The sequence below is a fragment of the Hemiscyllium ocellatum genome, chromosome 17 (assembly GCF_020745735.1).
Source record: "Hemiscyllium ocellatum isolate sHemOce1 chromosome 17, sHemOce1.pat.X.cur, whole genome shotgun sequence".
NCBI lineage: Eukaryota > Metazoa > Chordata > Chondrichthyes > Orectolobiformes > Hemiscylliidae > Hemiscyllium > Hemiscyllium ocellatum.
Window position 1 is genome coordinate 33,510,323 of NC_083417.1, and position 27,085 is coordinate 33,537,407.

The 27,085-nt window shown below is 39.0% G+C and overlaps 1 protein-coding gene across 3 annotated transcripts in view; it reads right to left on the reverse strand.

Annotated features, from left to right (window-relative positions):
- banp (BTG3 associated nuclear protein) overlaps positions 1–27,085 on the reverse strand; it is a 218,101-nt gene that overhangs the window by 157,002 nt on the left and 34,014 nt on the right. For all 3 annotated transcript variants that reach the window (XM_060837653.1, XM_060837654.1, XM_060837652.1), the window contains exons 3-5: positions 14,222–14,328; positions 9,848–10,047; positions 6,358–6,480 (exon numbers count right to left, since the gene is read on the reverse strand). In XM_060837653.1, coding sequence (XP_060693636.1) covers positions 6,358–6,480; positions 9,848–10,047; positions 14,222–14,328 — 430 coding nt within the window. The remainder of the gene's footprint in view (positions 1–6,357; positions 6,481–9,847; positions 10,048–14,221; positions 14,329–27,085) is intronic.

A 27,085-nucleotide genomic window follows, 5' to 3' on the forward strand; every position in this document is an offset into this window, starting at 1 on the left:
AGCTAAATTCCATTAAATCATATAAACATAGTTCATAACTGTATATTAAAAAGAATCTGCAAAGACTTGGCAGATGTCATACATTTTCACATTATTGTGAACCAATCACTTTAATTCTCTCCTCACATCAGAGATTACAGAAACCATGTATTTTTTAAAAGGAAAAATTAGTTAAATGCGTTTTAAAATAACTGCAACTTACTTGTGACGTACAAAGGAACTGCAAAAAAATTGTGCAACTATGTTTTTCAATTTAAGAGTGCCAGAAGTATTGCATGATAAGATTCATGATACAAATCAAATGCTTTCCGAAATTCATGCTTTATATTCTACATAGCAATTACACGTGTTACTTTCCAGACTTTTAATTTTGAGAGAAAGTTTTGTGAAATCTATGATAGTGGAATATGATCAGCATGTTACATGTCTTTTGAGTTTTCATTTCAAATTTCTGTTAATTTTAAAGTATGTTATGAAGAAAAAAATTGCCATTTGATAATAAAGATAGATTAAGTTTCAACCTTCATTATGCATTAGGAAACAACATACAGACAAATACTAAGTGCGAATTCACTAGATTAATTCAGAGTATGGAGACCAAAGATAAATTTTTAAAATAAATTATGATTGATTGGAAGTTAGTGACCAAATATCAATAAGTATGCTTAAACAGAAATTGTTTCCAGTTCTTTGAAACTATGCTTTTGCAGAATGTTCTGTTGGTCTATGAAAAAAAAATTTGAAAATCGGGCTGTCTCAAACTTGAGTTGAGGCCTTCAAACCTAGCCTCCACTATACCTTCCAAAATTTAACTCCATGTTGAATCAGCTCGAGAATCAAAATGTGCAGTACCAACAAAACTATAGCACTTGCTAATACTCATCATAGGATGCATGTTAACATAATTCTTTTCCATGCTTGATAGTCAGCACACAAAATGTCTGATCCTAAATGATAAAGAATATTACTGTGGTTGTAGAGTTTTTCTGCTATTGGAGACTTGATATAGAAGCTATCAAAATTACACTTGAGAACTATTGCATATAATTGCAACCATCATGTAGGATTTCATATTTCACTGTTAAATGCAGACGACTTTCTAACCAAAATTAGAATTATTTTCAAAATATTAAAATTTTATCAATTACCTTAACTGAACAAATTATAACAATAATAGCCTACAATTTTCAATTAAGAATTCCCTCAAAATGTCAGGGAGATGAATACTTGCTCAATTTTTAAACAGTGGCTTAATATGTATTTTTGGAGACAGCCTCATCATAACATTGCCAGAGGGACTCGAAGCAAATCCACAAAAAAAACTCAACCCTGAGAATGGCAAAGAAACCAGCATTGGTGATTTCAGGCTATAATAATTTACTGAAAATACCTTTAAAGAAACAAAGAAAGGCAGAGAATCAAGTGTTTTGCTGAGGCAGGCCAAAGAACCTTTCCGCCAGGAAGTCAATATTGCCAAAGAAGCCTTCAGCAATGAGCAGAAAATCATGGCATTGTTTCATTGCTCCTTGGACCATTACACAATTTAATGTACACCAAAATACACAAAGAGTCAGATTACCCCAATGTGAATGAGGAGCAGGAGAAGGAATAGACCATGAGGTCACCAAAGCCTGTTCTACCATTCAATAAGTTCATAGCTAATCTGACTGCGGCTTCAATAAAATATTCCTGCATATCTCATGATTTGGAGATGCCGATGTTGGACTGGGGTGTGCAAAGTTAAAAATCACAACACCAGGTTATAGTCCAACAGGTTTAATTGGAAGCACCACCTGATGAAGAAGCAACGCTCCAAAAGCCAGTGCTTCCAATTAAACCTGTTGGACTATAATCTTGTGTTGTGTGATTTTTAACTCTGCATATCTCAATAGCCTTCAAATTCCTGTTTGGCAAGAATCTACCTCTGTATTAAAACTATGCAATGATGTTGCCTCCATCATTCTCTAGGAATGAGTGTTCCAAAAACTTTGAACCCTCAGATAAAATGCACCTCATTTAATCTTAAATAGGAGGCCCCTTTTTTCAAATGGTACCTTAGTTCTAGTCTCCAAGAAGGGAGAACATCGTTTGTGCATTCACCCTAAGTCCCCTCAAGATTTTACATGTTTCATTAAAATTTTCTTTCTTTCTTCTAAACTCCAATGGATATAGACCCAGCCTGTCCAAACATCTCTCAGTCAATAACCTCTTATCCCAGGTAACAGTCAAGTGAATCTTTTCCAAACTGAATCTTCTCCAACTTAGATCTATTTGTTTAAATAAGGAGACTAATACTCTAGATGTCGTGTCACTAATGCTCTGTACAACAGTCACAAAACATTCCTATTCCAAATTCCATTTCCCTTCCAATAAATGACATTCCATTTGTGTTCTTAATCACTTGCTGTACCTCCATATCATCTTTGTGATTTTTGTACCAGGACACCTCTATCTCTCCATACCTTGAAGTTCTTAAAGTTCTCTTCATTTAAATAATATGCAGCTTTTTCTATTCTTCCTGCCATTGTGCACAAGTCCACATTTAAATGACATTATACTCCATCTGCCAAATATTTACACATTCAGTTATCCTGTCTCTATCACTTTGCAGGCTCCACGTGTCCTACTTATGACGATAACCTTCTTAATACCAGATCCCAGTATTTTTCCCATAACTGATGTTAAGCTAAGTGACCTGTATCTTTTCATGCTTTTGGTCTCCCTCTTTCCTTTTCTGAGCACAGGAGTCACATTTGCTAGTTACCAACCTGATGGGCTCTTTCTAGAATTGTGAAAAGTTAAAAACCAATGCAACTGCCACCTCAGAAGCAACTTCTTTTAAAACAAGGTGAAGTCCATGGTAAACTAGGCACTTGTTTGATTAGGTCTTCATTCCCTTTCAAATTCTAATTCACATTTATATAGAACATAGAAACATAGAACAGGACAGCACAGAAGCAGGCCCTATGGCCCACCACGTCTATACGGACCATGATGTCATTCCAAAAAATAACTCCATCTGCCTTCACATGGTGTATATCCTTCTGTACCCTGCCTATTCATCTGTCTGGTAAAACACCCCTTAAATGTGGCTCATGTCTGCTTCAACTGCATCCCATAGCAGTGCGTTCGAACAAGATCTGGACCAGATGGGCCAATGGGCTGAGAAGTGGCAGATAGAATTTAATTCAGATAAATACAAGGTGCTGCATTTTGGGAAAGCAAATCTTAGCAGGACTTATACACTTAATGGTAAGGTCCTAGGGAGTGTTGCTGAACAAAGAGACCTTGAAGTGCAGGTTCATAGCTCCTTGAAAGTGGAATCGCAGATAGATAGGATAGTGAAGAAGACATTTGGTATGCTTTCCTTTATTGGTCAGAGTATTGAGTACAGGCATTGGGAGGTCATGATGCAGCTGTACAGGACATTGGTTAGGCCACTGTTGGAATATTGCGTGCAATTTGGTCTCCTTCCTATCGAAAAGATGTTGTGAAACTTGAAAGGTTTCAGAAAAGATTTACAAGAATGTTGCCAGGTTTGCAGGATATGAGTTGTACAGAGAGGCTGAACAGCTGGGGCTATTTTCCCTGGAGCGTCGGAGGCCGAAGGGTGACCTAATAGAGGTTTACAAACTGATGAGGGGCATGGATAGAATACATAGGCAACTGATGAGGGGCATGGATAGAATACATAGACAACTGATGAGGGGCATGGATAGAATACATCTTTTCCCTGGGTTAGGGGAGTCCAGAACTAGAGAGCATAGTTTTAGATGAGAGGGGAAAGATATAAAAGAGACCTAAGGGGCAACTTTTACACGCAGAGGGTGGTACGTGCATGGAATGAGCTGCCAGAGGATGTGGAGGAGGCTGGTACAACTGCAACATTTAAGAGGCATTTAGATGGGTAAGTGAATAGGAAGGATTTGGAGGGATATGGGCCGGGTGCTGGCAGGTGGGACTAGATTGGGTTGGGATATCTGGTCGGCGTGGACAGGTTGGACCGAAGGGTCTATTTCCATGCTGTACGTCTCTATGACTCTATGACTTTGTTTAAAAAAAACACCACCTCGCATATCTCCTTTAAACTTTTCCCCTTTTTCCTTAAACCTATACTCCTTAGTATTTGACATTTCCACTCTGGGGAAAAAAGACTGACCATCCATGTCTCTCACAATGCATTTCTATCAAGTCACCCCTCAGTCTCCAACACTCTAGCAAAAATAATAAAACTTTGCCCAAACTCTCCTGACAGTGAACACAACTTTCTGGTAAACTTCTTTTGCACCCTATCCAAAGCCTTCACATCCTTCTGATAGTGACAACCAGAACTACACACAACAGTCCAAATGTAGCCTAAGGTCTTACACAGCTGCACTAAATCTTGCTAACTCTTATACTCAATGCTCTGATGATTAAAAGCAAGCATGTCATAAGTCTTCTTTACCATTTAATCCACTTGAGTTGACACTTTTAGAGTTTCACTGTACTTTCCTTTTATATTTGACCTCCTGAAATGCATAACTTCACACTTGTCTGGATTAGACTTCATCTGCCATTCCTTGCCCAACTTTCCAATTGATCTTTTTATAATCTTCCTTACTATCCATAACTCCACCAATGTCTGAGTTGCCTGCAAACTTATCAGACCATCTACATTTTTATCTAAAATCATTTATATATATATATATGCTACAAGCAAGTCATCCAAGCCTTGATCTTCATGCAACACCACTGGTCACAGACCTCCAGTCAGAAAAAAACACTGCTCTACAGCCACCCTTCTGTCTTCTATGCCCAAGCCAAGTTTATATCCAACGTGCCAATTCACCAACTCCCCATGGATTTCATGGAACTTAATCTTCTGACCAGCCTACCATTAGCAACCTTGTTAAATGCTTCAATAAAGTCCATGTAAACAACATCCACTGCATTAGCCTCAAGCATCTTCATCACTTCCTCAAAAAACTCAACTGAGTTTATTTCAGAAATCTTGTTTGTATTCTCTACAATTAAGACAGGTACAAAACATCTACTTAATTTAACTTCCATTTCTATATTTTCCATTATTAATTGCCAAATCTTCTGTAGAGGACAAAGATTACCTACTCTTTTCCTTGTAAATACTCTATTATTTATCTGTTTTTATATTTTAATTTGTTTTCTTTTGTACTCCAATTTCTCCCACCTTATTAATCTTTTAATCATTTTTAGATATTGTTTATACTGACCAAATTTCTGACCTGCCACTCATCTTTGCAGAATTATAAATTTGATACAGTTTCAACTTCCTTTATTAGTCAAAGATAATGCACTCTTTCCTTTGTCTTTCTTACACAGTGGAAAGCATCATTTCTGTGTATTTTGAAATCTCTCCATAAATACCTGCCACTGCATTTCCACTGACATACCCTTAATCTAATTTCCCAGTTCATTTTGCCAGCTCTATCTTCATGTTCTCATAATTTAAAACATCAGTCTCAGATATATTATTTTTCTCCCTCAAACTGACTGTGAAATTCAATCATATTATAATCACTACTACACAAGAACATAATCATTATGTCAATGACTCCAGTGTAGCCTCGCCTCAGATTTCCTATACAAAAAAAGGTATTGCTCAAAGAAACACTTTGTGACCTTATCATCCAGATGACCTTTTGCCAAATAAATTAATCTAATGTAAATGTAAATTAATATTTTCAATGATTTTCTCTGTACCTTTCTGATAGGCCCATTATTGCTTCCTGCATATTCTGTCAGAGTGAGATCATTAGGGTGCCTATCAACTACGCCTACAAGTGATTTCTTACCTGTACTCAAACTGATTGTATATCTTGTTCTATACTTAGAATGTCATCTTTCTTTATTGTCATACTAAGTAACAGAGCGCCACCTCCACTTTTATGTTGATTGCTATCCTTCCAAAAAGGTACATCCCATTGAACATTCAGATTCCAGTTGTTATCATCTTGCAACCACCTTTCTCAGATCATACATACTTACTTATTTTAACTTGTGCTGTCAATTCATTAGTGTTACAAATGAGACATGTGTTCTGGCTTTTTCATTCTTTTTCATTTCATTTTTTAATTATTTTTGTACCCTCTAGTCTTACATGCTGAAACGGTTTCCCAATTTCTGTAGAAAAGTTAACAACCTGGAATATTAGTTGTTTCTCTCTCCATAGATGTTGCATGTCCTGCTGAATACAGCCAAAATTTTCTGCTTTTATTTAATTATAATTATATAGTTGAACTCAAATTCTTAAAGCATGTAGCTAAGTGGACTCATAAACAAACCTCATTAATCGTGATGCAACAAGAAAATGAAGTGAAATTTTAGAGTTTCACTAACTTGCTGAGAATATTGTCCAGGGTGTCTGTTCCTCGAGCTAAAGATTCTTCTTGTCCAGCAACTTTGGAACTAATTGGATTCTGTCGATCACTATTTAATATTACAGTGGTTTGTGGTACTGTACTGCAAAAGAAAACAAATAAAAGATGAGAATAACAACAGAATAATCCAAAAAACAAAATCAGAGAATAAAACATAATTTGACAAGTAAATACAGAATATGTATTTAACAAAATATATACCCAGATCATGATTTTGAGAAATACGATTGCTCATGAAAATAATAACAGCATCTATCTGAATATTATTTCGTCTATTTCACTCTTCCGTAGACCTCTGTAACTATAAGATGCAAATATCTATTTGCCAGCCAGAACTGCTTCAAACCAGCAGCTCAGGTTTTAAAATAATTTTACATAAAAACCTTGAAATGTAATAGTTTACCCAGACACTGGCAAAATATATGCACTTAATCATTAAGCCATTTGAGAATCATAATTAGAATGTGGGCCGGGTGCTGGCAGATGGGACTAGATTAGGTTGGGATATCTGGTCGGCATGGACAGGTTGGACCGAAGGGTCTGTTTCCATGCTGTACATCTCTATGACTCTTTTAGCATTCTTTAAATAACTGTGACAATACAATGAAACATATCATAAATATTCTAGGATACTGCATTAAAAAGAATGGGGGGGGTGTTGGGTCAATTCCAAAACTAGTTTACTCTCATTTCTAAGAGCCCCTTCAACTAGATTTATGAACATACAAATTAGGGACAAAAGTAGTTTGCTTGGCCCTTCAAGCCTACTCCGCCATTCAACAAGATCACACGGGTTATCTGTTTGTGTTTACAATTCCATATTCCCATCTTTCCCCAATTACCTTGGATTTCTTTGTCAAATAACTTATCTTCCTCCACTCGTGCTTCCAACGCCTTCTGAGGCGGACAGCTTCAAAGTCACATAACTATAACCACGAGGCAAGAGCTCATGAAATCTCCGCCCTCAAAAGCCAAACCACAAATTGTAAAAATTGTTCTCAGTTTCTAAATTCACCTATAAAAGTAAACATCCTATCCAAGTCCACCTTCTCTACAGCAACCAGATCTAATACACTTCAATCAAATCATCCCTTGCTCTTCTGAGCCCTGATGAAAATAAGGTCAGTCTGTTCAAACTTTCTTCATTAGAATACTAGCTTATTCTAGACATCAGTCGAGAGTGTGTTGCTGGCAAGGCCCAGCAGGTCAGGCAGCATCTGAGGTGCAGGAAAATTGACATTTCAGGCAAAACTCCTTCATCAGAAGGGCTAATCAGGAAGGAGGGCTCATTCCTGATGAAGGGACATTTTGCCCGAAATGTCGATCTTCCTGCTCCTTGGATGCTGTCTGACCGGCTGGGCTTTTCCAGCACCACGCTCTTGACTCTAATCTCCAGCATCTGCAGTACTCACTTTGGCCTAGGTATCAATCCAGTAAACATTCTCTGAACCATTTCCATCACATTTACACATTTGCTTAAAACAAGGAGACCAAAACTGTGCACAGTATTCAAGGTGTGATCTCACAAATGCCTGAAACATAATATCCTCACTCATGTGTTCAATTCCTCTCATAATAAAAGGTTAGTATCCCATTATTCTAATAGCATTAAAATGACAACGTGTGTATGGTTTTCAAATGATATTCAATCACAATCACATAAAACTTGTGGTTAAAAGACCAGCAGCTTTATCAGTGCCTGAAGAAAACAAATTTCACAGTGGGATTCGGCCTAGGTCTTTGACTCCCACTTCTGCAACCACAGGCTTGATGTACTCTGGTCTGTAAACACTACTAATAATTATGCAAGTTATCATAATCTCTTCTTGGCATCTTACGTAAACAAACAACAAATATTTTGACAATTCCAGAGACAATGCCCATTTCTCTTACCCCACCTAACAAAGAGGGCATTCACTATTTGGTTATAATTTAGAACCACATAACTTTTATAATATGCAAAATTTTACCCAAAATTCAAAGCGATGATTCAGTTATTAAAAATTCTACCAAAATTATGAAAGCTTAATCATCAGAAATAGAGGTTAACCCAAAACAAGGTGATTTTAGGATGCTTTGACATTGCATAAATTCAGGTAACAATGAGTTACTGTTATCCAGGCTTTGATAGAATTATAGTATCTAAACAGCAGGACATGTATGAAACTAAAACAACATAATGACGATGAAAATGTATGTTGACGAATGGGCATTTGAGTTAAGAGTTTATTTTTGAGCCAATGAAACATGCAAATCACATCCTGTGCATGTTATGACAGCATCCGTTGAAAGACTTGTGTTAATATCTCAAGTTGAATAATGACTTTTCAGTTCCAAAAAGAGAATTATTCCACTCAAAACATCAACTCTTTCTCTCCCCACAATTTACTTTTATTTCAGATTTCCAGCATCGGCAGTTATTTGGCTGATATTAACCTGTTCATCAGGGCTAGACTGATTTTTTTTTAAAAAGATGGGATCCTACTATCACATTTAAAGTCATGTGATTTCAATGTTGCCCCATAAAATATCTTAAACAGAAATGTTTGATATCAAAATATATACTTGTTGCAAACAGTATATGTGCACTAAGGTTTTAGATGAACCATTGAATATTTTGTGTTATAATCCCTAAATTAAATAAATAATTGGTTCAGCAGAACTACTTTTAAGTACTAAGTAAAGATTTGAAATTGAGATGCAACATGTACAATTTACATGGATTTTAATGTCATTTGCTTTGGGGTTTGGATCTTGAACTAGTGGCATGCAGGTTCGGTTTATATCTATAAAGGTATTAATGATTAACACAAAGTATTTCTGTAGCCATAATGAATTCTTTTAATAACTTTTAAAACGTAAAGTCATTACATTTTAGGTTGGTCAGCAAGATGTCAGTTTTGTGTAGAAACTTTCTGATCCAACAGTCACCTAATCGAGTTGCAAAGAAATCCAAAACAAAAACACAAATTGCTGCAGAATGTCTACAGGACTGGCAGCTTCATGCAGAGAAAGCAGAGTCTGGACCCGAAACCTTTACCCAAAAGATGTTTTTGCAGGCATGGATTCAGAAGTTTAAAAACAACATAAATTCAGACTGTACTTGTTTTAATTAGTATACCAATTATCAATTTGCACAGTTGGTAATTACAGATACAGCGATGATATTCATCATACTAAAATGATAAGCTCATGATAACAAGCTTACCAGTATAACACAAGTAATGTCAGGAAAAGACAAAAAGATCACTCAAAGCTGTTGCACATATTCATCTTCATATGTAGATTATAAAAACTCCTACCTTTCGAACTTATGTAGCAGTTTGTTAACTACTTGAACTGCACCCTAAACAACATTTGGTTACTCTTAAATGAAAAATTCAATTTTTTATGGCACACAAATTGCCTGCATCACATTTTTCCAAATGTTTCCAAAGCATGTGGCTTACCTGCGAACTTTATTCCATGTCTGTGTTGCACCCAGAGGAGATCCTGCCACCATAGGGACCTGGATAGGACTATTTTGTTTATTAAAAACCAAGTCTATTTTCTCTTCAATAGCTTTGCAAGTTGCTTCCACAGCCTGAATTTTGGCTTCAATACTATCAAGACGCAAACAAATGGCTTGATTAATGTCAAAGAGAATAGACTGTAAAAAGAAAGGAGAAAAATAACCCATTACATTTGCCAGTAAAGTGATGTAAAAAAATTATAAATTTACAACTTGCAGTCTTGTTGAATGAATAAACATTTCAAATGCATCTGTTATTGAACATATAAATGGTTCAACTTTGGGTCCTTGTCAAATCTTCAAATTCATTAGTACATTTGAATTTTATCCATTCAATGATAATGAGTACCATGAATCAGCTTCTTTATTTACTTGGACAAATCTCTTGCAAACTTTTATTCTAAGTTTAAATTCTAAGAATAGCTTCCAATTGAATATCGAATGCTAGACACAAATAATTGGCTCAAAGGAATATTTGAGAAGTTGGAAACCAAAATGTGATAGCAAGAACTGAAATCAAGTGTCATAAGATAAAGCAAAAATGTGTAAATATTTGATGAAGACTTTACAAAATTATTTGCAATGTTTTTTATAGAATTTAAATCAGTAGTTTTAACAATGACCATAAGACATAGGGAGCAGAAATAGGCCTTTCAGCCCATCCAGTCAGCTCCACTATTCAATGACATCATGGCTCATCTGACAATCCTTTACTGGACTACCTTCAATGCCAGTACAGCTTTCCTTAGATAAAGGAGTTCAAAACTGTTCACAATATAGTTAGCACTGCAGTCTCACAGCACCAGGGACCCGGGTTTGATTCCAACTTGGGCAACTGTCTGTGTGGAATGTACATGCTCCCCCCCGTGTCTGTGTGGGTTTCCTGCCACAATCCAAAGATGTGCAGGTCAGGTGGATTGGTCATGCTAAATTGCTCCATAGTGTCAGGTGCATTAGTCAGAGGTAAATGGATCTGGGTGGGTTACTCTTCGGAGAGTCGGTGTGGACTGGTGGGGCTAAATGGCCTGTTTCACGCTGTAGGGAATCTAATAAAAATAAAGAAATAAAAATATTCTAGTTGTTGTCTGACTAATGCCTTGTACAGTTTTAGCAAAACCTCCCTCTTTTATACTCCTTTCCCTCTGAAATAAAGGCCAACATTCCATTTGCCTTCCGTGTTGCAGGCTGAACTCTTGATGCTATAAATTCTACGATTTGTGGACAAGAACTTCAAAATCCCTCAGTTCTACATCTTTCTGCAGTCATTCTCTGTTTAAATATTCTTCTATTCTTCCTACCAAAATGCACCACCTCACATTTTCCCACATTATATTTCATTTTACTTACTCACTTAACTTGTCTCTATCCATGTACTGACATCCACAAACTTGGCATGAGTACATTCACGTTTGCAATTTAAATCATTAATATATATTGTCTATAATTCTGGGTCCAGCATTGATCCCTGTGACTAGTTACAGTATGCTATCCTACCCCAACACTATTTTATTAGTTTGTCAATTCACTATCCAAATATTATTCTAGTGGATTAAAACATTAGTAAAGTCTATGGTTTATCATTTAAGTGTCATATAATTCTAAATATGGCAAACAGAAACATACGCAGTGGAAATTTTCTTTTCAATATGGAGACAGCACAACTATGAAGTTTCAAAATGTACTATTCGAAAATACATTACATCAGATGTTTCAGCTAAATCACATAAATTTGGAATTACTTCCCCCAAACCATTTTGGATGATGTGTTTTGAGAAGTTTTGCTCTCCACTGGATATGTAGCAACATTACCACCTAGTGGTTTAAATTAAGTATAAAGTTAAAAATCTCAACACTAGGCTATAGTCCAACAGGTTTAATTGGAAGCACACTAACTTTCGGAGTGCCGCACCTTCATCAGGTGGTTGTGGAGGACACAATTGTAGGGCACAGGATTTATAGCAAAGGTTAACAGAGTGATGTAACTGAAATTATACATTGAAAACACCTTGATTTACACAGACTTCCTCAACCACCTGATGAAGGAGCGGCGCTCCGAAAGCTAGTGTGCTTCCAATTAAACCCGTTGGACTATAAACTGGTGTTGTGTGATTTTTTACCTTTGTACACCCAGTCCAACACCAGCATCTCCAAATCATAAATTAAGTGTGGCACCAGCATTTAAATCAATGATCAATATTTGTTGGCAAAGTAATGTGCAGTTCTTGACACTTGCCAGTTTTAGAACACAAAAATACTCAGCTATTATTGCAAAGAAGAGATAACATAGGTGATGTAAATCATCAGAAATTACGAGGCGCCAATCCATCATTTGCTTTGCAAAACTAGAACCTTGCTGTGAATCTTCACCAGAGTTTCATAACATTACAAATTTGTATGGATTATGAAGTAAACTGCCATAAGAAATTATATTAAGTTTTTAAACAATACACAAGATTTACGTTCCTACACTATCATTCAGTGGTGAAGATCCAGAGAGATGATAGCCTAGTGATATTATCGCTTGAACATTAATCCAGAGACCCTGATCTTGAGACCTGGATTTGAATCCTGCCATGGTAGATAATGAAATTTGAATTCAAAAATATCTGGAATGAGGAGTCTAATGAAGTCCATGAAATCATTGTCAATTGTCAGGAAAAACCTCTCTGGTTCATTAGTGTCCTTCACAGAAGGAAACTGCCATCCTTACCTGGTCTAGCTACACATGTCCCCTTGGGCAATTATGGATGGATAATAAATTTCAATAATGTATTATCCACAAATGCCCACATGCCATGAATTAATAAATAAATTTTTTAAAAAACGAAACAAAATGAATTTCTGGAGCTGCAAGAAATAATAAAACGTTCTTAGACAAGGTTTACATTATTTCTTACTTCTCTTTTGGCACTTTTTCTCTCTGGATTTATCGACTTGATCTTTCCATCTTTTTGTTGTTTCCTTTACACAACTGAACACCCTTTCAACTTATTTCCTTTCCATTAAGGAAATATATTGGTGGTCCTCCACCTGTCATTCACTAAAATCTCAGGTGCCTTATCATCATGGATTCTATTCTTTTCATTCACACAAAATCATTCTATTAATTCACACAAAAAGTTTGAGCTGAAGAATGAGGAAATAAATGTGGAATAAGGAATTAAAGTGACAAGCTTCACATACCAATCCAGCAAATTCTACTTCAGTAAAACATTACAAAAACAATGGATTTCATGAGCCATGGTTCAGTGATAGTACTCCCACCTGAACCAAAATGTTATGGAGACTCAGAACTCACTTCAGAGATTTGATTATACAATTGAGTGGGTGCTTTGCTGTTCAAGGTAGCTAAAAGGCACCATCTTCTGAGTTCCCAAATATTTGCCATTCCGCACTGGACAGAATCCAGATGTCTGCCAATGGGTCGAAGCATATTAACAGTATATTCATTGTCCTGAAAACGAACCTTCCAGCTCAGCGAGCAAACCTACATCCAAATATAAAATTAGTGTTCTTATGATGTACTGGTAGTGTCCCTACCTCTCAGTCAGGATGCCTGAGTTCATATTCACTTGCTCCAGGTGTGTAACATCCCTGAACAGGTTGATTAGAAAATATTGTAAAGATGACTTATAGGACCGTTGGTTAAGGAAGAGGTAGACACTTGTATTATTACATTGTTTAATTAAATCTAGTATTAGCATCTCATTTCCAACTTTGGTAACTTTGAGAAATTATGCAACTACCCAAAACAGCTTTGACAATAATTTGGAAAGAGCATTAACCCTATATTTTTGACCTAGTTATTTGTGGTCTGTCACAGAAATTAACATAACTCAAACTAAAGTTATACTGTTCCTTTTTAATAGAATTTAATATTTTCATGCAATTGCAAAATGCAGACTTCTGTCTGTGATAAAGCATAATTCTGTATTGCATCTGGGTCATCAGTGTATTTAGAAGTATAGGTTAAATATTTCCACACGAGGAAGAAAGGAAAATGGCAAGGCACAACCAGAGGTCACACTGTGTAGCTCAAAACAACAGAGCCATTCTTCAGAGAATGACATGCAAGCCAAGAGCTGGGTGACTTAAGTTATTTGACAATTTAATTCCAAATCAGTTTTTAGCATTTTACAGACATCAAAGTGCAGAGATAAGTCATGTTCAAAGGATTCAGGTGCAAAACCGACAAAATGCAATGGTGTATCAACCTATTTTGACATACATCTGAGAAGTATTAAGCAATGACACTGATACATTACCTCGTAAAATCTTCAGCTGACAAAAATATACACTCCTTCAAATTTACCTTTACTGTAGAATCTTGCATTGGCTGCCCATTTGAAACGTCTACTCGTTGACGTTTTAAAGCTGGTTGCTCAATCCCATCCTCAGACTGATGATTCTCCAAAACTCCTGAAACAGATGGAATAAGTAACAAATGTAAATTATTTTACATGTACAAAGGCTTTCTGGGTTTCTTTGTCTTAGAGGCACATTGAAACAATGAGTAGTAGGTCATTGAGCCCTATCTCACTGCTGATCTCCTATCTCAGTGCCATATTCCTGCTTTCTCTCCATCTTCTTTGATGTCTTTAATAACTAAAAAATGGATCAATCTCTTCTTGAATATATACAATGACCCAACCTCCACAACCTTCTATGGTAGCAAATTCCACATGTTGACTACTGTCAGTGAAGAAATGTTTCCTCATCTCAGTCCTAAAAGGCCTAAACTATTTTCTGAGACTGTAACCACTGGTTTTTAGACTCCCCAGCCAGGAGAACCATCTTCCCTGCATTTACTCTGTCTAGCCCTGTTTAAATGATATATTGTCAGTATCTGCAAGGGCGCCATTCCCAAGAACCTCTATGGATGATGAAATTTGCAAGTGCAGTGTTTATTAAAAAGCAGTTAAAATTGTTATAAAATATTGCAGATAAGCAATTTTTGTCTGTAGCTGTTGATTTTTCTTGTTTTTTTTTCCCAGCAGGGATAGGTGACACGGGAGGCCCAGTGGTTAGCACTGCTGCCTCACAGCACCAGGGACCCGGGTTCTATTCCTGCCTCAGGCGACTATCTGCATGGAGTATGTGCATTCACTCAGTGTCTGCATGGGTTTCCTCCCACAGTCCAAAGATGTGCCAGTTAGGTGAATTGGCTATGCTAAATTACCCATAGTGTTTCAGGATTTGTAGATTAGCTGTATTAATCAGAAGACAGGTAAAAGTAAAGGGTAGGCGTCTTGGTCTGGGTGGATACTCTTCGAAGGGTTGCTGTGGACTTGTTGGGCCAGTGTGGACTTTTTGGGCTAAACTAGCCTGTTTCCACACTGCAGGGATTCTATGAATTCACAATTCGTGATTGCGCAGAGGATTCGCTGTATGTTTCAATCAGATCCGGTTTCATTCTGCTAAACACGAGTGAATGCAAGTCCAGTTGAACCAATCTATCATACACAGGTCCTGTTAATCCCAGTATCAACCTTGTGAACCCTCTATGCCAAATATATCTTCTCTTAGGTAGGGAGATCAAAACTATCCATAATACTCCAATTACAGTCTTAAACTGATACTTCAATGACCACTGTGGAGCTCTAAGCACGATTTAACAACTGTGCTCTCGTTCTAACTGGCCCCACTATCACAATCCCATCAGCATTGTTCATTTAGCATTTAATAAAGCAATGAAAAGCTGATATAAAAACAGAAATTACTAGAAAAGCCCAGCAGATCTAGCAGCATCTGTGGAGAGAAATCAGAGTTAATATTTTGGGTTGATTCACCCTTCCACAAAACTTCAGTTCTGCCAGGCCTTTTGAGCTTTTCCAGCAATTTGTTTTTGTTTATTGTAGTCTGGAAACGGACAGCAAGAAAAACTCCTAAAAACTGCCGATTTTACAAAGCAAGTTCTGCAAGCTCTGTACTCAAAATAAAACCCCTACCAAAAAGTCAACATTTTAGTAATACAAAAATGATTGTTATCGATCTCCTTGTAATTGGAAAACATATTTGCAGAAGCCAATGATCGTAACAAACTCGCAACGGGTCTTTCTTCAATTGTATGAAAATTATGCAAAACCACTGGTATGAAAGGTGTGTAATTTACATTTGTAAACTTTAATATTAGTTATTCATATGTTTGGATTTTGACTTAGTGGCATGTGGGTATTCACTTGTGTGTGGGCGGTGTTTTAATGATTAACTTGTCAATATTTCTGGAACCATGGATTCCTTTCCAACCACTGTAAGAGATTGCACTCTGGGGTGATAGTGTGAATTTGGTGTCAACGTGAGTGTTTTACAACGAAGTAAATATTGAAAAGCATTAACTTACTTTCAATCTAGAAGATTAACCCTGATTGAAGTTGAGCATGTGAAACAGGTTCTACTAGACACAGAGTCTAGAGCAGAAGAATAAGGAAATAAATTACCTCAATGTAACAGTTTAGCACCAGACCAGAACTATTTGGTTAGAATCCTGAAGAGATCATCCAAAACTGAGAAAGTTCAGGCTAAGTCAAACAACTACTCAAGGAAGTAGCTATCAAACTCTCAAGACCACGACATGAAATAAACACTTAAGTGAAACTTAAAATATAAGCCATAACTATTCATTTAACCTGGGGATTGTAGAGGAATAAGACGGTGTTGTTTTCTGGGTCTGTAGATTATTAAAGGTCACTTTTGCTCCTTCACAGAGTGATATCTACTTCTTGTCAGATGTGGGAGTTTAAAAAGAGTTTAAGGGTTACTGCGGATTATATCTGCCATAAAGCTGCTGTCTGCAAATCTTATCAGATCAAATGGATTGGTTGGAGAGACAATTAGAACCAATGAGGAATTTGCAACAGTATGTGGTGGATGGCAATTATAGGAAGGGGGGGGGGGGTGGTGCTCTCAGATGCAGTCACATAGATGGTAAGAGAAGTAAGCAGCTAGTGCATGGATACACCCATTTCAAACAGGTATGCTGTTTTGGAAAATTTAGGGGACGATGGATTCTCAGGGGAGCATAGCACGAACAGCAAAATTTCTGGTATGGAGACTGGTTCTAATGCAATGAGGGATACGTCAGGTTCCAAGAGATCAACTGTGTTAGGGGATTCTCTCGTTCGAGGTAGAGACAGACGTTTCTGTGGCCAGCAGTGAAAAAGCAGAATGGTGTGTTGCTTTCCTGGTGCCAGGATCAAGGATGTCTCAGAGAGGGTGCAGAATGTTCTCACGGGGGAGAGGGGCCAGCAAGAGCTCATTGTCCACATTGGAAACAATGACATAGGAAGGGAAAAGGTTGAGATTCTGAAGGGAGATTAGAGAGTTAGGCAGAAATTTAAAAACAAGGTCCTCGAGAGTAGTAATATCTGGATTACTCCCAATGCTATGAGCTAGTAAGGGCAGGAATAGGAGGATAGAGCAGATGAATGCATGGCTGAGGAGCTGGTGTATGGGGGAAGGATTCACATTTTTGGATCATTGGAATCTCTTTAGGGGTAGAAATGACCTGTACAAGGAGGATGGGTTGCACCTAAATTGGAAGGGGACTAATATACTGGCAGGGAGATTTGATAGAGCTGTCTGGGAGTAAGGGGGTGGAGGGGATGGGACCCAGGGAGATAGTGAGGAAAGAGATCAATCTGAGACTGGTACAGTTGAGAACAGAAGTGAGTCAAACAGTCAAGGCAGGCAGGGACAAGGTAGGACTAATAAATTAAACTGCATTTATTTCATTGTCAGGGGCCGAACAGGAAAGGCAGACAAACTCAGGGCATGGTTAGGATCATGGGACTGAGATATCATAGAAATTACAGAAACATGGCTCAGAGGTGGCAGGACTGGCAGCTTAATGTTCCAGGATACAAATGCTACATGAAGGATAGAAAGGGAGGCGAGAGGAGGGGGTGGCATTTTTGATAACTGTGCTGAAGGAGGATATTCCCAGAAAAATATCCAGGCAAGTTATCTGGGTGGAACTGAGAAATAAGAAAAGGGATGATCACCATATTGGGACTGTATTATAGACACCCTAATAGTCAGAGGGAAACTGAGAAACGAACTTGTAAGGACATCTCAGTTATCTGTAAGAAAAATAGAGTGGTTATGGTAGGAGATTTTAACTTTCCAAACATAGACTGGGACTGCCATAGTGTTAAGGGTTTAGATGGAGAGAAATTTGTTAAGTGCGTACAAGACAATTTTCTGATTCAGGATGTGGATGTACCTACTACAGAAGATGCAAAACTTGACTTAAGGCAGGGAAATAAGGCAGGGCAGGTGACTGAGGTGTCAGTGGGGGAGCACTTTGGGGCCAGCAACCATAATTCTATTAGACTTAAAATAATGAAGGAAAAGGATAGACCAGATCTAAAAGTTGAAGTTCTAAATCGGAGAAAGGCCAAATTTGATGGTATTAGGCAGATGTTCACAGGTAAAGGGACGGTTGGAAAATGGGAAGCCTTCAGAAATGAGATAACGAGAATCCAGAGAAATTACATTCCTGTTAGGGTGAAAGGAAAGGCTGGTGGGTATAGGGAATGCTGGATGACTAAAGAAACGGAGGGTTTGGTTAAGAAAAAGAAGGAAGCATATGTAAGGTATAGACAGAATAGATCGAGGGAATCCTTAGAAGTAGGAAGTAGGAGTTTACTTAAGAGGGAAATCAGGAGGGCAAAAAGGGGACATGAAATAGCTTTGGCAAATAGAATTATGGAGAATCCAAAGAGTTTTGCCTGGCGTCGGTGGTAGGCAAGTTGTTGGAGGGAATCCTGAGGGAAAGGATGTACATATATTTGGAAAGGCAAGGACTGATTAGGGATAGTCAGCATGGCTTTGTGCGTAGAAAATCATGTCTCACAAATTTGATTGAGTTTTTTGAGGAAGTAACAAAGAGGATTGATAAGGGCAGAGCAGTAGATGTGATCGATATGGACTTCAGCATGTCATTCGACAAAGGTTCCCCATGGGAGACTGATTAGCAAGGTTAGATCTCATGGACTACAGGGAGAACTAGCCATTTGGATACAGAATTGGCTCAAAGACAGAGGGTGGTGGTGGAAGTTGTTTTTCAGACTGGAGGCCTCTGACCAGTGGAGTGCCACAAAGGTCGGTGCTGGGTCCTCTACTTTTTGTCATTTACATAAATTATTTGGACGTGAGCATAAGAGGTGCAGTTAGTAAGATTGCAGATGACACCAAAATTGGAGGCGTATGGACAGTGAAGAAGGTTACCTCAGATTACAACAGGATCTGGACCAGATGGGCCAATGGACTGAGAAGTGGCAGATGGAGTTTAATTCAGATAAATACAAGGTGCTGCATTTTGGGAAAGCAAATCTTAGCAGGACTTATACACTTAACGGTAAGGTCCTAGGGACTGTTGCTGAACAAAGACCTTGGAGTGCAGGCTCATATCTCCTTGAAAGTGGAGTCGCAGGTAGATAGGATAGTGAAGAAGACATTTAGTTTGCTTTCCTTCATTGGTCGAAGTATTGAGTACAGGAGTTGGGAGGTCATGTTGCAGCTGTTCAGGACATTGGTTAGGCCACTGTTGGAATATTGCGTGCAATTCTAGACTCCTTCCTATCGGAAAGCTGTTGCGAAACTTGAAAGGGTCCAGGGTTGGAGGATTTGAGCTATAGGGAGAGGCTGAACAGGCTGGGGCTATTTTCCCTGGAGCATCAGAGACTGATGGGTAACCTTATGGACGTTTACAAAATTATGAGGGGTATGGATAGGGTAAATAGGCACAGTTTTTCCCTGGGGTCGGCGAGTCCAGAATTAGAGGGCATAGGTTTAGGGTGAGAGGGGAAAGATATAAAAGAGACTTATGGGGCAACTTTTTCACAGAGGGTGGTACGTGTACGGAATAAAAGACTTTTTAAAAAATATATATATCCTTGCTGCAATCAACAGAGAAGTAGGAATTCAAGACTTCCGGAAAGAGTTTAGTCTTAAGGATGCCATTTATGCAGTTGCTAATGCTTGGAATAATGTTGATCAAGCAACATTAATAAATGTTTGGAGAGGAAGTTGTGGAAGCTGGTACAATTGCAACATTTAAGAGGCATTTGGATGGGTATATGAATAGGAATAGTTTGGAGGGATATGGGCCGGGTGCTGGCAGATGGGACTAGGTTGGGTTGGGATATCTGGTCGGCATGGACGAGTTGGACCGAAGGATCTGTTGTTTCCATGCTGTACATCTCTATGACATTATTACTCTAGTGTACTGATAAATAATATACATTGACCATAAATATTCAACATTTTATTTCCTTGAAAAACTTTACAAGGAAACGATTCTGAAAAACTTAAAAACGTACAAAGCTTATTTATAGAGTAATATATACAAATTCATGAAATACAGCAACCATAAATATTCAACATTTTATTTCCATAAAAAATGTTTCAATAAAAACAAACATTCGGTAAAGCTCAAACATACACAGATTCAGCATTATGGCAGGCGGTGGTTTAAAACACTTCAAGTGTCATCTGTCTCATTAACTAAATGAACATCATTCAAGGTTGGCAATTAACTGATCACACATTTTCACCATACCGTCAATGGGGACTTTTTCAACTGTGTTCGCTAACTCATCATCATTACAATCCTCACATTAATCTGTACAGGAACCTGTATTTAAAACCATTGCAGCAATGTTCTCATCGCTCAAGGAATGCACGACAGGCACATCATTGACAATGTTCAACATTTCTTCGATGTCAGCTTCATGTAATTTATTTCCACTTTCGTCCAATAAATTCTGTGCATAAGTAACATGGCTTGCTATCATCTTTTTCTCTTCGATGACATGAAATCCTTCAAACTCTTCATCTGCAGGTTCATTTACAAAAACATCGTTGTCGGCCAGAGTCTGTGCCAAACATTTATTAATGTTGCTTTATCAACATTATTCCAAGCATTAGCAACTGCATAAATGGCATCCTTAAGACTAAACTCTTTCCGGAAGTCTTGAATTCCTACTTCTCTGTTGACTGCAGCAAGGATATTTTTCTTAAAAAAAAGTCTTTATAGTCGCTCTTCATGGAGCGTAAAGTTCTTTGGTCACAAAGCTGTAATACCGTTGTCACATTCGGGGGCAAGTAAATGCCAAAAATATCACTGTTTGGCTGGGGGATGTGTGGAGCAGTTGCCCAGGAACAATAAAATGTTACAGTTTTCTTCCAGTCCAGTCCAGCTTGTCTACAATGAGCTGGTTTCACTGGTACAAAGTGTTTACTGAACCAGTCGGAAAGAATTTCTCTGGTTACCCATGCTTTCTTGTTTGCATAATAATGCACATACAAATTGCGTACACCTTAAAGACATCTTGGATGTTTGCTTTTCCCAATCACTGCCAATTTCACCTTGTGTGTGCGCCTGCAGCATTGACACACCCAAGAATAGTTAATCTGTCCTTGGTACTCTCGTATTAGCTGTTGCTAATGCTTTTCTTGGGATATAGCGTCAGTAGAGGGATGTTTCATCAGCATTGTAAATTTGTTCGCGACTAAGGCTTTTGTCAGATATCAGCTTGGCAAATTCACCAACATAATTTTCACTTGTTTCAGCAGAAGCCTTTTCACCACAGATTTTCAGATATTTTCACACCATTACGCTTCTTGAATTTCTGCAGCCAATCTTCTGAATATTGACATTTGCCTTTAATGTCCAGTTCATTATGATATTTTCTAGCTTGTTTCATGATCATCAAACCAGTCAGTGGCATATATTCACTTCTTCGTTGTCTAAACCACTCCATCAACACACGGTTAAGATCTTCACTTTTTGCCCTATGCAGTGTTTTCCTATTTTTCATTAGTCAATGGTCATCACTGTCATCAAACTTCAGTAACTTGTTTTTCTGTTTCTTCAAATCATAGACTGTGCTAGTTCCGACACCATATTCTTCAGTAAGACACCATACCACAATCAAGCTTCTGCAATAAATCTACTTTCTGCATTACTAATAATGACAGATGCTTTCTTTTCTTTATATTATTGTTAGCCATAGATGTACCTGCACCTCTTTTTGACATTTTCACTCTAAAATTAAACAATTTAGCACAGTAAATACAACACACAACTGACGCCTCCGAGTGCCGGGCCACACCACCACATGATTCGAGTGGGTGTAGCCTTCGCCGCCAAGAAAACCCAATGTTATGCAGACAAGACGGACGCTGTACGCTCTGTGAAAACCTTTGGTTTTCGGAGGTTTTCAGTTTTTGGATGCTCGGAAAAAGGATATGTGCTTGTACTTATATTCTAATCAAATTTTCAACAAGGAAGGAGGGGTTACAACCCCGAGATATGCACTTGTGATAGAATCCTAGAAGTTGAGGAGCAAAGTTCAGAAGTGCTTATTAACTGAAGAACATATCGAGTAGATGTCACATGACGAATTTTTGCACAGCATGTACTTCTTACTTTTAATTTAGCTTTCCATGGCATATGCATCATTTCAGGATTCAAACAGTGTACTTTTCAATTCTAGTCTTTTCATCAAATCTGACATTTCCAGAAGTGTAATTACATAGAATAATACATGATTTTCATAGGTCACAGATGCGGCAAGTTTTTTTTAAATTGACAGACACCTCTCTCTGGCATGAAACTTTAAAATAACATCAGTGACGCGACAAGATGGCGGCAATTCTGTAGAACTGCTGTGGACAGCTCTACCTAACAACCAAGGCATACTGGTGTTTTTTGCCATCCCTGGTCAACTTATGTGGTGGAAATATTAGTTTGAAACCTTACAGAACACATATTTGTTAATATTTGGGAGTGGGAAGGAAGTCAAAGGGAAAAAGGAGCAAGTAAACAGCAGCAGGAAGGACACTCCCCTGCAGCACCTACACCACCACAGACTGCAGCAGCAGCCTCTCCTGAACTCACCCTCACCCCCCCCCCCACCCCGGGACCTGACAGACTCTCAGGAATTTGCTGCGGCGATGGAGAGACTTACCTTGAAAGTTGCGGCTACGATTGGGGAAATCCCTGGGGAGATTCGTGCCCAGATCCAACCCATTGCATCCATGCTGCAGAAGCACGAGCAGAAGATCCAGGGCCTCGGGGAGAGGCTGGAGGTGGTGGAGGGTCGAACTAAGGCCTCGGAAGCTGCAACGGAGTTCTCATCCAGTCGGATCCAGGTGCTGGAGGGAGAGGTGCGGGCCTTGCGAAACCACATCAACGACCTCGAAATTTGAGGTCGGAGGATAAATCACCGAATTGTCGGGCTCCCTGAAGATGAGCAGCCAGTCAGCTTCTTTGAAACTGACTGCCAAACTTTTGGGGCTTCACATCGAGTCCAGCGGGCTTCAGATTGAAAGGGCGTATTGGGTTACAGTGCACAGGTCAGGGCCGGTGCAGCGTCTCCTCCCAGTCCTAGTGCACTTCCACTCATAAGGACAAGCAAAAAGTCATAGAAACTTCCAGATCCCTGAGAAAAGATCCACAAGCGTTGCTGTACAAGGGGTCAAAAATCATGTTTTTCCAGGATTTTTCAGCAGCTGTAATCCGAAAGAGGAAGTCCTTCGATGAAGTTAAAAAGAGGCTGAGGAACTGGGGCATCCAGTACTCCACGAGATACGCCGCAGTACTTCGTTTCAGCCACAAGGACTCAGTTTATACATTTGACTCGGCTGATAAGGCTAAAAACTTTGTAGACATTTTAAAATAGACGGATTGGCCTGAAGAATAAGGTTAATGTTTTTTCTCTTTTCTATTTTTCCCTTCCTTTTTTTATTCCTTTCTTTCTCCCTAATAATTTCCTTTTTGGAAAGAGGGGAAAAGACTTTGGAATCTTTTTTTTTAAATAACTGGATTTTTTGATGGGAAATTTTGTGGATGTTCTTTGTTGTCTCTCTTTGTTTTGTTGTTCTGCTTCTCTTGTAGTCACAAGCAGGGGTGACATGAAGCCAGGGATGGGTGGAGTGCACATCCTGACTTTGTCTTTTTTTTATTTAAAGATCATCTCCTTGTTTTTTCTGGCCAAAGGTGAGGGCACAGTCCAGGTTTGAAGGAGCTATGAAGGAGGGGATGGGTAAGGTGAGTGCCCCCCATGGGCAGGGGGAAGAGTCTTCCATTCAAGGTTCTATAGTTGGTTTTCTTTGCAGTTTTTTTGGAAATAATAGTTATTTATAGTTCTGATAGAGTAGTTTTTGTATGTATAGTTTTTCGATTCTGAGTCTTCATTTACTTATGCTCGGTGTCTTGTGAGCAGGGTTCTCCCTCGGAGGGGTTCAAGGGTGTCTGAAAGGGGTTATGGCTAAGTGTCTTATTAAATGGTGCACCTGGAACATTAAAGGGAAGTAATTCACCTATTAAAAATGAAAAAAATGTTTTCTAGCCTTAAGAGGGAAAGGGTTGATATTGCTTTGTTGCAGGAAACCCATCTTAATGATGGGGAATATCTGAAATTACAACAGGGGGGTTATGACCGGGTATTCTTTTCATCCTTTACTACTAAAAGTAGGGGAGTGGTGGTACTTATCCAGAAAAATCTTCCGTTCACATTATTAGAGCAGGTGAAAGATGAGCAGGGATGGTTTGTGATACTTAAAGCCCTGATACATGGGGAGGAATATGACATTTTAACGTCTACTGTCCTCTGGCATATCCCCTCAAATTTTTGATTAGTGCTTTCTCTAAGTTGAGTGCTTTTGGAACACGGCACATTATTATAGGGGGGATTTTAATTGTCTTTTGGATCAGACAGTGGACAGGATGCCTTGTGGGCCCCCAATTATTTCTTCACATGCCGAGCAGGTAGTTGACTTATGTGAGGAGTTGGGGCTGGTGGATATTTGGAGATGTCTTCACCCTACTGGCAGGGACTTCACCTTTTTTTTTCAAACCCAATGTCACACAAGGATTGACCTCTATTTGGCTCCTTCAGCCCTTCTGGATTCGATTAGGAGTTGTAAAATTGGGAATATAGCTATCTCTGATCACGCAGCAGTATGTTTGGAGATTCAGGCCAAGAGTGAAGGGCTAGGTTTGCGGCACTGGCGTTTGGACCCTTGTCTCCTTAAAGATTCCAAATTTGTGGAATACGTTTTGAAAAAGAGTTTCAGGAATTCTTGACTATCAACTCAGGCTAGCAGTTCGTCCGTGCTAATGGGAGACTGCTAGGACCTTTGCTTTGGGATTAGCTATTTCCTATTCGGCTAGCTGGAAACGACAGAAGGAGGAACAGCAGCATCTACTTGAGACACGATTGAAAGCCGCAGAGGCAGCACATTTTGCGTGGCCTTTGGTGACTAAATTACAGTGGATCACGGCCCTTCGGGCTGCCTTGAATTCAATACTGACAAAATGCAAAGAAGGAACTTGCTTTTGCTAGACAGAGGCTGTTCAAATATGGGGATAGGCTAGGGAAGTATTTAGCATTCCTGTCGTGCTCCCCAATCCATCACTGCAATCAGAGACAGTGCTGGGTTCCTTACAGACGATGCTGAAAAGATTAATGAGGCTTTTCGGAGATTTTACTCTGAATTGTATCGGTCTGAAGGTTGCAAAGACAGGAGTGCTAAAATGGAGACCTTTAAGAACATGGACTTCCCAGGGGTAACCTTGGAACCGGCCTCTCTCCTTAATGCCCCCTTGACAATTCAGGAAATACAGGAGGCAGCTAGGCAACTTCAGAGTGGAAAAGCGCCTGGCCCTAATGGTCTTCCGGGTGAGTTTTATAAGGATTCTGTCAGGGCCGATGTTGGAGATGTACAATCACTCATATGCATGAACGCCTACCACCAGCTTTGAGAGAAGCTAATATTTCCTTAATTCTAAAGAAGAGGAAGATTCCTGAAGATAGGCCTGTATGTGGCACAATCTCTCTATTAAATTCAAACTTCAAGATTCTGTTCAAGATCCTGGCGTTGAGATTAGAAAGAGTGTTGCCCCATATTATTAAAGAGGACCAGATAGGCTTTATAAGGGGCCGTAGGTCCTCTAATAATATTAAAAAGGTTGCTGAATGCGGTCCAAGTTTGTAAGCAATGATCGATTCAGGGGTTGGTGATTTCCTTAGATGCAGAGAAAGTATTTGAATGGGTGGAATGGCCGTATCTTTATGTTTTAGGACAATTTGGGTTGGGTGGAATCTTTGCTAGGTGGGTGGAGGTTTTATATCACCACCCTCTGGCCGCGGTGATGTCTGGGAATTTTACGATTGGTAAGGGTAGTCGGCAAGGCTGCCCCCTCTCTCCGTTGTTGTTTACGTTGGTGATAGAGCCGCTGGCAGAGGCCATTTGTCAGAACATCCACATAACCGCTCCGGAAGTGGGATTGAGGGCACACAAGATTACACTGTACTCGGATGATGTCCTTCTGTTTTTCACGAACCCGATCACCTCCGTACCCCATTTGGTACAATGTATCAATTCATTTGGGGCTATTTCAGGATAGAATATTAATTTTGCAAAATCGGAGGCTATGCCTTTGGGGAACCTTAAGGATGTGCCAGAAGTTGAAGGTGGCTCTAAGTTCCCTTTTAAGTGGTCACGGGCAGAGTTCCGGTACCTAGGCATTTTTATTACCCCCAAGTTTGATCTGTTATTTCGGACTAAATTTGCTCACTTGCTCGACTATATTAGGCGAGATCTCCAGAGATGGGAGGCTCTTCCAATTTCATGGCTGGGACGAATATCTCTCATCAAGATGAAATGTTCTTCCTAGTTTGCTTTATCCCATGCGTATGCTCCCTATAACGTTTCCCAGGTCAATGCTTCGGAAGCTTATGGGGTGGTTTGGTTCCTTTGTCTGGCATTGTGGGCAGCCCCTCATCAAACTTACTAAATTGCAGTTGCCTCAAGGAGGGGAAGGAGTTGATTTTTCAGACATCAGAAGGTATCAATTGAGTTCCTTGCTGTCCTTTCTCTGTGATTAGGTAGGTAACGATCCAAACTCAATATGGCTGGATATTGAGGTCTCCCAGGTCTCTTATTAACCTATTGTTCATGGATAAGATGAGGACAGTTATGGACCACTGCCGGAACCCCATTGTCATTAGTACAATCAAGACATGGAGGGCAATGCGTCAGAGTGAGGGTTGTTTATCCAAGACTTCGCCACTTACACCTACAGTTAGCATGCCAGGGTTCCGACCAAGGTTCAAACTATGGGCAGCAAGAGGAGTTTCTAGTTTAGAAAACTTGTTTGAGGGGG